General features: G+C 28.3%; 1 protein-coding gene across 3 annotated transcripts in view; it reads left to right on the top strand.

Annotated features, from left to right (window-relative positions):
* LOC111034571 (SCY1-like protein 2) overlaps positions 1 to 17,785 on the top strand; it is a 188,876-nt gene that overhangs the window by 120,500 nt on the left and 50,591 nt on the right. For all 3 annotated transcript variants that reach the window (XM_022315851.1, XM_022315852.1, XM_022315853.1), the window contains exons 5-8: positions 4,713 to 4,799; positions 5,892 to 6,037; positions 8,208 to 8,338; positions 14,037 to 14,151. In XM_022315851.1, the coding sequence (XP_022171543.1) occupies positions 4,713 to 4,799; positions 5,892 to 6,037; positions 8,208 to 8,338; positions 14,037 to 14,151 (479 nt within the window). The remainder of the gene's footprint in view (positions 1 to 4,712; positions 4,800 to 5,891; positions 6,038 to 8,207; positions 8,339 to 14,036; positions 14,152 to 17,785) is intronic.

Genomic DNA, 17,785 nt, shown 5'->3' on the forward strand with positions numbered 1-17,785 from the left:
ACCATGTCAAAAAAATAATGTACCATGTAGCTCAAAATTCCACGAAAAAACCACTCGTATAAAATATTTTATATATTTCATGATTCTTATTTTTATAAATCGATTCAACACACAATTATACTCTCAGGTATTTTGTTTTCCTTACATCAATAATCGTCAGTTTGTCATAATTTTCTTAAAACTCCCTCGCTGTAGAGGTAGAGTTAGAAGTTACCAATATTTTATTTTATTTTCAATATTCTATTGTGCAGAATTAAACTCTATCACTTTTTTTCCACAAAATTATAAAAATAATATTGAATAGTACCTTTGTAACCAACGATATTGTAATTTTTCACAAAAATTCTAGGATAAGTAACATTATCTGTATCTAAGTTACAATACATAAAATAACTAATAAATATATATAAGTAGTTACTAGGTAGATGTTATTTTTAAATACAAGTTAGTTTGGAATTAATTACCTTTTAAATAATAGATTCGTCTTGATTAATACTAAAATGCTTTAATTAAATGTTATGTATTTTATATTATGTTGAAATAATACACCTATACAAATACACTTATTTTGGTTTATTGTAAGCAATCTATATCTAATAACATATATAATGTACCTAATTGAGACCAAAAAATAATAAATATGAAAAAAAATACAAAATAATTTATGCTGTAAGCCGAATAAAATAAACTAATGAAAACTTGCTAACTCATTATCAAAACAATTATTCTCGATTATAATTAATTATGCATTTTTACAAATGCTGCAGTTTATGTAAATATTCATCTAATAAATATCAAATATATGATTGTAAATTTTAAAAAAAATTAAAAAAAAAAAAAAAAAAAAAAAAAAAAATAAAAAAAAAAATTTTTTTTTTTTGCTTGATAATTACTTTTTAAATAAGTGTTCGATACAATAGTGCATCCAATGCGGGGTGTTTACTTATTATATTTTACTTACCTACTACTGCGGTTGTTGCTTCGCCGTTTTCACTTTATCAAACAACTTTACCGTCTTTATCAACACAGTTTGTTTAGTGCTCTGACCACCATTTGAATTATTAAGTAGATGGTGATGTGGTTAAGTTTTAATACACGCACGAATGCATAACTATTACCATTTGAGCTACTGTATATATATATATATATAATATATATATATATATACGATTTTAAGCCGTCATGATGTAATGGAGGTTGATACCCTAGTCCGAGGACAAGAGAATTGTATGTGTAGGGAAACAGCACCGGAATTAATCCGAAGTGTTAACTCTGGGGTCTATTTAACCGTTATTAAGGTGACCTGAAATAATAATAAACGACCATATACACATGATATATATAGGTATAAAACCTTTAATTGTGAATGCGTGATTTTTCATTTCTCAAAAATAGGTTTTGGATTAAAAACTATAATCACGAGCAGCAGTGTACTGACTGGTGTGGTTTTGAGAATAATCCTCCCCACTCCCACACAAGACAAAATCATTTAGTCGTGTTATTCTTACCTGAAATCCGTTTTATTAAAATAATTAATTTCTCAGCTAAAGATAAATACGTCATTGTGATTAATTAATATTTCCCAAAGTCTTAATATTTTGTCAGTTACTTTGAACACAATATAAATAAACTTTGAATTTACAGTTAAATTTACCAGATATACAGTATTTGATACGACTCACGTGTAACCCACCTACAAAATACAATTACAAAGTATTTGTAGTGTCTTAAAACAAACATGACTGGTTGACATAGAATCTCATTAATTAATAGCATATTATAGTTATAGTTCGTGTGTGTAGGTAGCAAATTGGTCCTTGTCGACACGAGGTATCCAATTAATAATTATAGACCATTAGACAGTATTATTTATATAAGTATAAGGGAAATAATTTAATTGAATTTCCTTGGCAAAATAGTGTTTCAAAATAAGCACGTTGCACGTTGGTACATTGGTACAGTCTAATTTATATACAACCGTAATGGTATAAACCCAATGCGTAGTGAGGCACGTTATAACAGTTTAAAGTTTCTCAATATGTAAACTTCAGCAACTGCTGTTCTTGGAAGTACTGAAGCCATAACTACTATAGAAAGAGTAAAATCTTTTACTGCACATATTATATTCAATATTTAGCCATTTTAATTTTCACCCATTTAGACGTTTAAATTAACATAGCTAATTATAAGCACACGTAAATCGAATTTTCTCCTAATTTTTGGTTTAAAATAAATATTCAAGTTTACTTCGAATGCAATATGTACTATGGATTTTTATTTCAAATTCACCTAATTCGATATTAAAACTTATATACGAGTACAATTCGAATTACTATTAAATATTATCGATGGTTCAAGTTACTAATAAAAGAAATGGTTGGTATACTTCATAATAAAAAATAATGCACATACGAAACAACTTGGATAGTTATTGACATAGCTATAGGTAGTTGATGATATATTATTATCTTTAAATTAATCTAAGCCATATTAGGGCTATTTTTATAACTATTTTTCAGCCAGTAAAATGTATACCTTATTTTTAGACTCTGAGCGGAGTTATGAATGTATTTCATGTTGTTATTCTACATTATTTTAACATTTGCAGTTATTATCCAAAAGTATATTTGCATATAAAAAAAACGAATTTGATGTTTTAAAGGTATAGGATCTATATATTACATATTATACCTAAATAATTTCATAATAATTGCAACCGCTAATAATGGTACAGATGTGGAACCACTTATAAAATAATTCGACTGAAAATTGATATTATTCTTATGATTTCAGTTCCCTATATCAAACTCGTTTAGTGAAACTTGCTTGTAGCTTTCATTTAACATTATAATATTTAAACAAATATTTATAATGATATAATCAAATAACTTTTTTTTTAATTCATTTTTTGCTGGTCTTGTTTTAGAATCCTAGGATTATTTATAAGTAGATAATATTTTTTATGCGAGTTATATCTGTAGGTGCATTGTTCAAAACATTCATTGTCATGAATGTCAATACTGTTGGTTTTTACAAAAAAAATGTTTTTCCTTCAATTCTAGAATGCTGCCATTGACCATTGTCATGGTTATCTATAATATAGTTATTCGACATTAACAATTGATTAAAAGTTTTTTTTTTTAAATTCTGCCACTGAGTGAAACAAATAGTGCTTTATAATATTGTACAGTAAATACTGGATATAATAATATATGTTTAGCTACAGGTATTAAACAAGTGATGTTATTGTACGTGTTGTACGTCGTGTTTATAATAACAATTTGAACTTAAATAATTTGATTAGGCTGTAAAACATTAATATTATTGATTAAACTTTATTGTAGGCTCATATATTACGTTCAGAAACCAGCAACATAGCATGTTTGGAATGTGCGTTTTTTCGTACTATTTAAAATTATTATTGTTTTCGGAAGCAATGAATTGTTAAGTAACACTAAAATCCCCAAAGACAGCTTGGCGTTTAATGCCTTTTATTATTGAATACATTTCCTGTTGTTTATTTATAACCGTATAATAATAATAATAAAAAATATTATTTAGCTGGATATTGGTTGCACCTAAGCCGTTTACTGCCAAATATCAACACTGCTGGTATCCATAAACTTCTTAATAAAAGTTTTTATAACTTGTCCCCGCGGAGAGTAAGAGGCGTAAAAAGGACGGAATACTTTTGTCGTTAAAACTTTTACTGTCGTAATAGAAACATGTTCATTTCAATTATTTGTCACAGTCGGTTACAAAGGGACAACTACGGAGTGTTGCAACTGGAATTTGAATTAATTATCAAGTATATATTTGTTAGTTTTATCTGTCATCGAATTGTATCAACATTGAATCATAAAATTATACATTTTTGTCTCTAAAATATGTGTGAATAATATTAAGCTCGCGCATATATACATAATATTATACTTCCACTCAAAAGCATATTATGTTTCAACTTTCAATTACTTACTTATTCTGCATAGGTATTAAGTATTTAAAACTACTGATATTTCACAGCTCATAATAAATTATTGGTGGTAAGAAAATAATGGTGTGATATGTTTAACTCTAGAAAATGATAATCTCTGCTCAGAAATAAAATGGAACTTTGTTTAGGTTCCCTAGTACATAGATACTTGTTAATTTGATAATTTGTAGTTTCTTCAAAACGTAATTATGTATTTATATAAATTAACAAAGTTCAACAAATGTCAACGCTGAGTATAGGCTTTTGAAATGTCATCCCTTGGATAAACAATACGGTAATAAGAAACACTACCCCTTTAGTGATATAATAAATTCGTTGCCCTAATTGAAATTTTTAAATGACTATACAGTCTTATCATTTTTAAGAGTTCAAATTAAATTGAAAGTACGGATAACCAACATACAATTATAGTTAGAATGTGTACACTCATTTATTAATTTTGATTGGGTTTTTAGTATATTTAGTATTTTATAAACGTTTACTATAGTGAGAAAATTGTACATTTTTAAAAATAAGTCAATTTTAATTTATAAAATATGTATATATTTGAACAGCGTTTTACACTAAACTGTCTCACGTCAAAAAAAAAAAATACTTCAACAATATTAACAAAACGAAAATATACGTAACACTAAAATGTATATAAAACGCACTCATATTTAAAGTTAACGATACATTTATTATTATTATTTTCATCGTAAAAATAATTGTTTTGCAGTTCAGACCGAAGCTAGAGAGCGGATTACTTGTACTCCGTGGACGTCTAGACTACCAAAAATGGCACAACCTGATTTGGATTATATAGGTGAGTCGAATAATATTATATAAATTATTCATAATAATATTATAAGGATGTCCCACTATACCTAATAATTTAAATGAGTAACGGTAATGGATTCTACGTAATACCTACTACAATATCAGACTATTTTACCCTGTACCTACGCATAATATACAGGGTAATTTTATAAGCATTCTCAGTGAGTATTGCTCACCCTCTTTTATCCTTGAGTAATAAATCATGCATATTATCTTTAAATTCTGAATTTTTAAAATTTTTAAATCCATTTAAATGCCATATTTTCGAATACTCGAGATTTTTTGTACCACTTAAAAATGATCCTGTGACAATACAAACTACTGTGTTTAAAATAGGAACTCCCTTTTTCACTTTTAATCATTCAGTAGAAATACTTTTTTGAGAATTTTTATGAACATAAATCAAAATTTGAGCCAAAAGTTTTCGAATTACCTCAATATATATTATATATATGCGTGTACTAAGGATAATATGTTTATGGTAATGCGCTTAGTAGATGTAGGTACTTAGATGATTTCAAAATATAAGTAATTCTTCATTACTCTGGATCTATCAGTATAAATATTTTTTTAAATTATCCAAGTATGCTAAATAATATTATATTTTATTGTATATTATTTGAAATAACAATAAATCTATCTAAATCTAGAAAAAAAATTCTAATAAATACATCTAATATTACAGTTTACAATGTATAGTTTATATTTTTGTAACTTCATTTTTAACGATTATTATCTTTAGTATAAACATTACTATAACTCAAAAACTATTCATTAGAATTTTGTTTATGATGCATACAAATTATCAAGAATATCTAAATAATTTGAAGTAAAAAAGGGGTTTAATCTCAAAATAAAAACTTGTATCACAATACTCATTGAGTAATACCCAAAATATCAGTAATTCAAAAATATGGGCTTTAAGTATACTTGAAAGTTCTAAAAATCAAAATTTGAATAAATGGACTATTAAAGAGTAATACGTGGGTGACCATGCTTAAAAAATCACCCTTTATACCTACTGAAATTCATAAAATCTTTGAGTCTTCAACACTAATTAAAAAATGTATGCTCTCAGCTCCGGAAGTCCAGTTGTCTTCATATTGTAGTTCTCACAGCGATATGTTCTCGTTGGGAATGGTAATATTCGCGATATTCAATAACGGTCGACCACTGATACAAGCAAATCACAGCAGCTCAACGTACATGAAACAATTAGATGTGGTGAGTTGTAATTGAAAATGTCATTGCCAATGGTGATAATTAATATAATGAACATCAATTACGATTGCGATTTGATGATATTGTCAAATCAATTTGAAAACAACATTTGCAACATTTTTAATGACCAAAATATTTTATTCTAAAAGAACAATAAAATTCATGTAGGTATTCAAAATATCGGTTCCATAACACTAATAAATGGTGTATAGAAAAAACATTTTACACGATACTTACCAAAAATCAACTAAACAGATTTGTTTACAAATCTGATATTTTTTTCACCCTACATAGTTTGTGCATGTAAAATAAATTTAAAAAAATTTTATATAATAAACTCGGCCTATTGAAATAGGCTACACAGATTAGCGCATGGAGCATAGAGACAATATTATTGTAAATATAAATTAGTAAAATAATGTCAACTTCAAATTTCAAAATTAATTAAACTCAAATTCGGTGAATCAAGACTGGATAATAAAATTATTTAGGTGGTCTTCAATATTTTCAAAAACCTTTTATACTTAAAGCTTATTTTATAATAACAAAAAAAACCTTTTATTGAGCTTAATTAAAAGCGAAAAGTTTTAGAGTTTTAATATCACGATATTTCGTATTAAAAACTTGTTAAAATAAATCAATAGATATTTCAAAGTTTTATCGTTGCCTCATGAATAAACATAAACTCAGTGTTTTTTTTTAATACGGTCCACTTTTTAAGACCGTTTACTTCTCCCATTTAAATTTTAATTTCACTCAGCTTTTACTTCTTAAGTATAATTATGCTGAGCGTTATACTGGTAACCGATGTATAAAACCATAGGCACTTTGCAGCCCAGTGTATTACAAATTACATCAACAATCGTTTTGGTAATTAAGTTTCATCTGCTTATTGTGCACACTGCACGCAGTGATGTCAATCTCGTTTTAGTTGTAATGTTAATAATGGATATTATTAATTTTAACCGTTTAATCAGTTTTGGTAATTTCGTTGAAATTGACGAGAATTTAAATGTTAACACTTTGTTTATTTATTCAGATTGTATGAATAACTATCTTTTAGTTATCGTAGGATTTCTCCGAATTTATCTCAAAGGAAAAAGAAATATCTATGTTTAATTACTACTCAGTTTGACTTACAAAAAAACATTACAGAAACTATCCACTTCCCTGTGGCATGCAAATTTGAATCGACTACATGGAACAATATCCTTGAAGTTCAATAGAGCTAATTATTATTATTTTGCAGATGCGATGTGATACGTCATTTAAAATCATATTCTATGTATAGCATCAATAACAATACCTAACCTATAACAGTTGAATGAACTACTATAATTGTAAGTTTGGAGACTGTACTTTGTACCTAGGGTATGGTGTCATAATCATTTTATTAAAAAAAAACAATTCAAAAATTACTGTCTTAATGTAATGTAGATGATCCATTATTCAAAATTAAAATAATTTCGTTTGTGAAAGATTTATTTCAGTTTATATTAAGAAACCCCGAATAATAATTAATTTTAATCTACGCTGCGTTCGAAATTTAAATTTTTACTACTTTTAGTATTAACAATATATAGATTGTCTCAAATTAAAAATTGAAATAATCAATTCACATATATAGATAATGAACAAAATATATTCAATAAAATAAATAGAATAAATATTAAGATATGATATAAAGGGACCTAGAACCTAGCCAAGATCAAGTTACAAAAATTCATTAATAGCCAATAGGTAAATAGATAATCTTAGTTACTGCTGAATAGTTAATTTACATTATATTAAATCAATAATCGTATTTCAAATACAATTATAAATATAGTTATAGTGTCATATTATTAGAATAATAGGCAATTTAGTTTAAGCAGAATGACTATTTTACCACCGCTCAAGAGCTTAAAGACTGTTGGAGAAAATATAGGTCAAAAAAATAAATTGAAAAAGTTAACCTTTCAGTTATCTTAATGGTTGTATAATATTACGGTGGAGTCAGTTTTCCGGGGTTTGAAATTTTTATAAGTCAAAATATACACAATAAACTAACTTACAATAGTATTATTATATCTATAATCAATAAACAACTTTATAATTTGATGAAATGTGTAAACTGACAAAAAGAAGAATACTATTGTTTTAATGTACATAAATTGTGTTTATATATTTTTAGTTAGAAAATCAAATTCACAATGTATTGCCTAAACTTCCGGCACAATTACAAGAAATGGCAACCAAAATGCTGAGCAAAGACGTAGATGCGAGACCGTTCGTCAAAAATATATTGCACACTCCTTATTTCTGGTAAAATACTATTAACATACCTACTTAACTTTGTTCATAATAATATAATAGTTATAAGTTATAATAAGGTAGTAGTCTAATACATTAATTTAATAAGGTTTTCGGAACGATTTTCATTTTTGTAGTGTTGGTACGGAAAGTTTACATCTTAAAATTAGTTCATAATATGATTGTATATAATTGGGTACTTCAAACAAAATAGTTTTGTCACATCGATTATTATTATTGTAATATGCTTATTTGACGTAACAAAACAAAAACCAGGAGGAAAAAGTAAAAATGACTGTTATAGTAGTATTTATTATTTCTTCACATCATGTTTTAGTGTTTTACGGTGGAATCACAATGATTGACTGGTAATTCTTACCTCAAAAATCTTTGTATTGATATGGATAATAATTCTAATAACAGTTTAATGACGGAATGGTCTAACTGGCAATAGTTGTCTTCGTGTAACGCGTCATAACAAAATGTATCACAGAAATACATAATAATAAATTATGAAAAAATCAAATATATTGAGTACTTACCGATTGTCTAATATATAATTATACATATTTTTCGGTGAAAGTCTTTCGGAAAGGAATTATTAATTATATATTTAATTAAAATAATCCGTTTATCTATGAAAAAAAACAAATAGATTTAAATGTGTAATATTTTTTTTTATTATTATAATAAATTACAAAACTAAACAGGCAATTATTTACAGAATCATGATTCTATTTAATTGCAATACATATTTATGTACCTAGTCCAATACCACATGAACTAGACCTCCACCATTATTAGTTTTACATGTGGAAACTCCACAGAGCCCTACCACACGAAACCACCGGAAAAACAAACAATGAATCAAGTCACTAATTATGTAGTCTGAAGGCATCTTCATGGGCACTTTGCATGTGTAAACTCTACTTCGAAGATGCCTTGGGACTGCAGCAGCATAATCAGTCGATTCAAGTAGATTCAAGTCATTGTTTGTTTTTCCGGTAGTTTCGTGTGGTAGGGCCCTGCGGAATTTCTACGTGTACGATTAACAACGGTGGAGGTCTAGTCGTCCGGCATGTCGTACACGGTGGCAGCGTCCTACATTTGGTACAAGGTGGCAGCGTCCTACATGTGGTACAAGGTGGCAGCGTCTTACATGTGGTACAAGGTGGTAGCGTCCTACATGTGGTACAAGGTGGTAACGTCCTACATGTGGTACAAGGTGGTAGCGTCCTACATGTGGTACAAGATGCCAGCGTCCTACGCTTGGTGCAAGGTGGACGTGTCCAACACGTGGTACAAGGTGGCCGCGTCCAACACGTGGTACAAGGTGGCAGCGTAGACCGACATGTCGTGCACGGCGGCGCCGTAGAGCGGCATGTCGTGCACGGTGGTAATGTCCGGCGAGTCGGCCACGGAGGCATAGTGCATCGGGACGTACATTGCGTTGGATAGTTCGTCGACGGTAAGGTACCGCATCCGGTTACCTGCGGACAGCCGATGTGTGGTGGACGGTATCCGGTTACCTGTGAACTGATGATGTCCGGATGAGGATATCCGGATACCCGGACATGTGAACAGTCACAAATCGGTAGAGATGACGATCGGCCATTTGAATCTGCCTCGTACGCCATTCCCATCCAATGTTTCGTGTTGGACTTCGACCACGGATCGGGGGGGACGTGATTCGAAACCACGATCCTAACCAATGACTCTGAAAAGACGCAGAAACACAAGCATGATACTGTTAACGAATACATCTTCACTCAAAACTTTGACTTAAGTCAAAACGTACAGATCGGACGGTCGGAAAATAATGTATAATAATGTTAATTATGATTTATACACTTGAAAGCACGTTGACAACCGTAGCCGACATAACTGTTAGGCGATAATATTTTTTTTTTTTATACAGCCATTATTAGTGACAAGAATTATTACACACTTAGAAGGTTTTAGATATATTTTTTTTATATCACACTAGCTGTACCCTACCCGACTCCACCTGGGATAAAATGAACAATTTTATTATACATTTACAGTACGCACGGCGCTCCATGGTGTACTTTGTTTGGAGTGTGCCTCAGTTCATGGCGTCGTTGTGCCCCTCTTTGTGGACAAATCCAATCGAGATGAGCAATCCACCTGCGCTTGGAGTATTTCGGTTTAATTGCATTAACTTCACGAGAGTAAATCGGTTTAGATTACAACCTCGAGAATAATAAACGAACAAAATGCAATTTTTAAAAAATGGATTTATTCTGGCCTCTGACATCCAAGTTAAAATTAAAAACGTTCCAGGATATTCGTTTATTTCTGATAGACGTTGATAAATAAAAATAATAAATAAATATGATACAATGCAATTATTATTTGAAAAGATACCTACTTTGTAATATAAAGTATTTTAAAAACAAATTATACTCATAACTAAAGATATAAATTAAGAAGTTTATTTTATTTTTACTTACAAATAATAAATAGGTATAACGATAATGTTTAAATATTGAGTCAGTGACATACATTAAAATAAAAAATTCCTATAAATACATATTTTATAATATGGTAATGGAGTTTAAAATTAATTTAACATTTAGAACTATTTGTTCAATAACTACTCAAAATCACACACAAAATAAATAGATGATTTTAGATTAGAAATTCATTTGAAGTATATTAGACTATGATTGTAGGATCATCCTGATTTTGGAAATTCATAGTGTTATAGGTGGTTATACTAATACTTCCTAAGTAATTATAATACTTTTACTGTCAACAAATAAATAAAGAAACGTCAAATTTTAGTAGGTACACAATATGAATAAAATGTGTATCTTATGTTGATGATGGACAAATTAAAAAATATTATTATTATTATTTTTTGTTTAATATATGTATGTGAATATTTATTGCAAAATCGCAATACTCATATATATCAACAGCGGTTATAGCTTCGAGAAAATTAAATACGATTTTATACGGAGATTATCTTAAACTTCTGTACAATTATAAATGCATAATTATTCTTGTTTTAATAAGTTTCTGGAAATTCGATTTCCATGAATTTCATAAATTTAATTTAAAACGATAATCACCATATACGTGTGTTTTGGTATTTCAAATTATTATAACTATATAATTTATAACTGCTGTTTATACCTGATTATTTTAATGTTATATTTGGTTTTAATTATTTGAATACAAAGTACAAACTAATAATTTTAAACTTACGTCATTTTATAAAATAAAAGCCTCTATGCTTTTAAACAAGACTACGTACAGTTTTAAAACTTAAAACTAGTTTATCATTTTATTTCTTACTAATATGTAGTAGTAATAACCGATTGCAGCTACATAGTTACACAATTTCTTAGGTTGTCGATTTTCAGTGCCAAAATAATATGCTTGGATGAATGTATTGTATACACTGTGCACTAAGATTACGTAGAGACAAGTATATACGAGCATAGAACATAATATTATACAAAAAAAAAAAACAATTTTTTGAGAAAGATAAAGATGACCTTTTGACACAGTTTTAAAGAGTAAAGGACGGTAAAATTTAAACGGACCAGTGAAGTAAACGCAAGCGTCCCTTTTAAAATTACTGTTGAAATACCTATTCCTATATGAAAGTCCTCAGCTAATCTAAAAGTACCAAACGACCCAACTTAGTGAGGGATCAATAATCGCATTCCTTATTCTACTGCTAGTAATTCACAATGATAGTTATTTTTTCGTTCAAGCAATTTATTATAATGTACTATAAACTATACCATGTTATTTTTATCTGCACATTCAACAATACGAACGAATATATTAATTATATAATGACGTTTGTTCATTTACTACAGAATCGAACATAACATTGTCATGTTGTGTTATAATATATAGTTGGAATTTCATGAAAAAAAAATGTATATTTTTATTATTATTGTGACATCGCTAATGGTGGTTGGAGTTGCTTGCGCATTACATCTTCAAGAAAAAACTGTTCAAAACTACAGATCCTAAGAATGTATACACTATACTTCTCCCCTTGTTACTCGTTTTATTTAATTTATTTAGATTTTGGTACTATTGTAGTCATATAATACTCTGAATCATTCTTTTTGGAATAAGGGATGGAAAACTTAATTTACCACAAAGGAAAAATCATAAAAATACAAAAAGAAAAAAAAGATGGAGGAATCTGAAAAAATAAAATCTTGTTTGTTTAAAAATGTTAACTCTTTACCCCAGATGGAATAATTATAAGACTTATTTTAATATTATACATAGTACTCTTATCTATACTTTAGATTCTCAGATGAGAGAGGAATGTATTGGATTTAAAGCAATATTTTTTTTTTAAATATCAGTTCAACCTGCCAAATTAATAAATTAGTAATATTATAAATATAATATAATGTAAAATTAAAACTCTCCAACCATCCTTAGGAATAGATGTTGATTCATTCATCTGTAGGGCTCAAAATTGAATTCATATTCAATACATCTGTTATGGTGAATTCATTTCCATTACGAGTTACACTCACTACACACTATGCAGTAAAAGTTTCTCAATTGTTAAAGTTTTTGTCTATTTAAATTTAAAAAAAAAATGTGAAATATGATATTGATTCTATCGGCAGAATGTATTTATCTTAGATATACCACGTTGTAAAAATTAAAGCAAAAATCACAACATAAACCAACAAAGGATTAATAAAGTATAATTATTTGTAAACCACTGCATCCATTCCCATAGGTATCGAACATATATTTAGGATATTTTCCCTTTCTTTTGGTCTATCTTTTCGCCATTAAAAGTGTCAAACATTTTTAAACAAAGGTTCTGTACAGGCTATTTAATTTTTAAATTTAAACGACTTATATTTCGATTTCTGTATTCTCATATTTCAGCAGTTGTATAATATTATAAATCAGTGACAATAATTAATTATTTCATTATTTGAATAATATGATTAATTTGAATAAACCACTTCATAATGTAAAATATTATAATGTATGAATGGTGACTTACCAGTCTAGTTTTATTATTTAAAAATGTATTTATTCACATTTTAGTTTTACAATTTTTTAAACAAACTTAACTAGGACATTTTGTAACACCTACTTTGATTTTTGTATAATATATTAATATCCTACTGTAATAAAAAACTTTTTTTCTATGATATTCATCTTTCATCTGTTAAGATAATGTCGGCGCACTGATTGTTTTCTCTCTAATACGCACATGACATAGTAAATTCACGATCAGCAGAACCAGTTTTTTATTTTTTACATTAATAATGGAGCAAATAGACTTATTAGGTATCAAATCTAAAGTAAAGCAAGTGTCTGTGATTCTCGGTGTATTAATTACAATATTTAAATATTTATACATATTATGAGCATTTTTTATATTTCACATAAGTGCTCGTAAATTACATAAAAATTAAAGTATCGTAAAAATGTTAATTTATAAATTCAAATAATGCTTTAAATAGGTATTATTATAATGTTTTCATTAAAAAACAATGTTCACTAAAGCTTTGAAAATCATCTTATTTCTAACTGTTAAGACAAATAATGTAGTATGTTAAGTGAAGCTTTTCTTGGAATATATGTAAATATTTTTAAATGTACGTTTTTTTAATTTTGAATTGTACTTCCACTTATAATTAAATTATAATTAACAACAAAGATGTTCATTATTTTACAGCGATCGTTTTGTGGAAACTATTCAGACATTGGATATAATAAATATGAAAGATCTAGTACAAAAATGTCAGTTCTACAAGATAACACTGAAAGAGTCATTACCATTCATTCCAAAGGTACGTACTACGATTAGTCTATTATGTAAAAGCATATAGTTTAATATTATGTGTGTACCTATTTAAACTATAATATGATTAGTAAGATTAGTAAGATTTCCAGACACGTGTTCTAAATTTTAAATAAAATTATGTTCTAATTTATGTATGTATGGCACGTGTTGTTTTTATCGTGAATCAGCGTCTAGTGTGTAACTAAATGGCTTTCGGACTTGAAATAGTTTGAATTCAGGAGACATTTTAATATAATTAGTAATTAACAAAATAATTATGCTACATATATTAGTCCGATTGTAGCTATACAAATATTTATATGAAAGAGCAGTAATATAAATAATAAAAACACAGCTGTTTTTCAAAATATAATAATATAGTCCCATCATCATATATATTCAATGATACTTGGTGTGGACGTACCTAAATAATTGTAGATAATTTATAAGATTATTATGTAGTTTGGTTTTATCTAGCAAATATTGCTGTATCTCGGAAACACGACATATAAAAAATTAGTAATTTTTGTTTTGAAAACATATTTTAATTATTTGCCTTACATAGTTACATTTTATACGTTTCGCAATATCTATAATGTTTTTATCTCTTCCTGTTCAAAACAGATGGATTTAGTTTTATATTTCCAAGAAAATAACTTCCCTGGGAATTTTAATTATTTCATATTCGCAATTTATTAGTAATTTATTAGACTAATCGTTTAAAAATAAAAGTACATTTAGTATCTATTTTTAGGTTACCTTATGCATATTATACCTGTAGTGTCGACAAAATAAAAGGCAATTAAAGCCTTCGTTTAAAAATATATTGTACATTTTAAATGCCATTAATTTCGTGATTCGAGTTGTCATTTTAGAGATTATTATTAGTTTGTGTTTTTTTTCATTTATATCCGATTTTGGATTTTGCTCTTAACTTTGCAATGTATATTATATAAATTTAAAATGTAATGCCAGTAGGGTGTTTAGGTTTTATTAATACTAATCATGATATTTATAATAGTCTATCGTGGTACTAATGATATTGTTTTACAATAATTGTATTCATGCTAAATCGGCATGAACTCAGGTATAATGTACGAGTAGTATTATAATATAATATTACTGCCTCTCCCGCCGCAGGTAGTGCCAAATATTATAATTTCTTATACGTCATATATTTGAGCGATCGCGAAATAAGCACGTCTTGTGTAGTTTTGTTGCAGCGTTATTATAGACATACGTAATGATAAGGTCTAGACTCGTCGAATACCTACGCCATTCGAAACGTTTGTGCAAGTTTACTATTTAGTTATTTTGGAAAACGTGGTTTGATCACGGAAGACGAGAAGTCGTGACCGTCCCACGCGGCCGTTAGTAATACCTTAGCTAACGACGCGTTCGTGCATTAATAATTTTTCCTGACCGTAATATTGTAGTATGTATATACATATAGTATATACCTATTTATAAGTATAAAGTATTGTAATTTTGCGTAGGGTATAGAATTTTCTGTTAGGAACACACGTCATTTCACATCCAAACCACCAAGTGTCGTGGGTTATCTATTATAATTTTTATCATTAGTGCCCTTATGTTTATGCACCAAAAATCTCATAAATAATCATTCAATTATACAGCAATAAATACTTATAAATGTGATGTCAGTAAATATAATTTAAAATGTGCAGGTAAACTCCTTAAAAATGAAAAAAAAATTAATTTACAATAAAGAGAAAATATCAATTATTATGGTAACTTAAATAATTATTTCATTAACAGAAAATTGTACTTATTTAAAATTGCTTTTAAATTAAATGGTAGGTACTGGTACTTTGGTACTGCGTATTCTGTACGCTTCTATCAGTCGTTCATTTTGAATTTTAAACTACAATACAAATCCATTTACACAATCCCGAACAGTGAATAAACCTAATTAAGTAATTTATATTTACCTATATGGAATTGAATTTCACCATCGGTGTTTTTTTTTATGTGGTCCAGTTTGAACGAACGGTGTTTATAAATGACTAGGTACCTTCATTGTTGCCCATTGGAAATTATCTTTCAATATCAGCATTCAGCAGAGGGTCATGTTTTTGGGTTAGTCCTAGATTTTCCATATTATCATCTTCATCAAGTCATAATAGTTTACGATTACGCAAATATTTTGAAACCAGCATTTTCATTTAAAACTGAATCTAATTTATTTTTAATACTGTCACCTTGTTGTTCTTGAAGTTTCTTAATTATGTCAGTTATTTGAATTTACTCAAATAATCATCATGTTTGTTTTTGAAGTTGTTTCATTTTATCATAGTAAACATTCAAAGTTTGATTTTATATTAGTCAAACTGGCCTACGCAGCTTTCTTTGAGATTTCAATATGGCTTTAATTTTTTTTAATTACTACATAGGTACAATGCATCAAATGATCATTTTACAACACGTTTAATCGATTCAAAATGTACACAATAGTACTAAGCTTCGTTAATTCATGTTTCTCGGCCATTTATCATACCTAGAATTCTGTTGATAATGCTAAATGTAGTTCAAGTAAATTAAGACAATTTTAAATTAGGTATACTAATTATCTGACTTATTACATAAAATATATTATGTGTATTTATTTATTGTTTATTTATTTAAATATAAATCAATATAGTAAAATAAATACGTTTTTAGTTTGGTATAGTTGGTATATCAGTGTTTAATAATCTATTCCACCTATATATTTATATCTTATTTTTGATTCTAAACAAAGGCAGTTCATTTTGGACAATTTTACCCCGGACATATTTGTACGTAGGACATTTCTACCCAACCTATTCTCTACATGGAGTATTATTTTCAAATTAAACTACTAAATCAAATACAACAATTTCTGCAAAACATGAACAAATAACTCGATAATTTATTATCATTGCCCACAATATTATGTGGGTAATTTTTAAAATAGCTTTTCGCGGCGTCCCGGGTGACCGGCGTGGCAGCGGCAATAATATTGTCATTACGCAGCAGATAACGTAGTCAGCCATCTTCACGGCCAAAGGATATCGTGCTCGGCTGTTTTATAATATTATTATGTTGTTTTGCGCGAGCGGTGCAGAAATTTGCGGATATCGTATTACACGAGGCGCAGACTACAGACCCAGCTGCGACTTTGTCCGGCCGATTGCGTGTGCACTGTGCGTGTTGGCTGTCTAGAGAATTACTGCAACGACTACCCGCCCGGAACAAACTGACAAAATACAAAAACGTCAAATGCCACGAGCACAAACAATAAGTACACGACACTGCGTACAACATAATAATACTATTATATCGCTCTTAGTAACCCTGGGAAAGTTGGTGATAATTTCTAACTAGGTACCTAGTTAAAGTTAGGAAATTTTAAAAAAAACTACCTATGCCTATTTATGGTGAAATTTACTATGAAATGTTTAGTTACGTTATAAGTTTGATGATTACAAGTATTTAAGACACTAACTGAGTTACCAAAAAGTTAGAAAAAAAGTTACGTGTAGGTACTATAAAAATCATTACAATTTAGGTATATATATTATGTAAAGAAACCGGAATTAAATTATTATAAATATGATTCAACGATCAAATATTCCTTATTTGTACGATATTAAGTAAAT

Source organism: Myzus persicae, unplaced genomic scaffold (assembly GCF_001856785.1).
Source record: "Myzus persicae strain clone G006 unplaced genomic scaffold, MPER_G0061.0, whole genome shotgun sequence".
NCBI lineage: Eukaryota > Metazoa > Arthropoda > Insecta > Hemiptera > Aphididae > Myzus > Myzus persicae.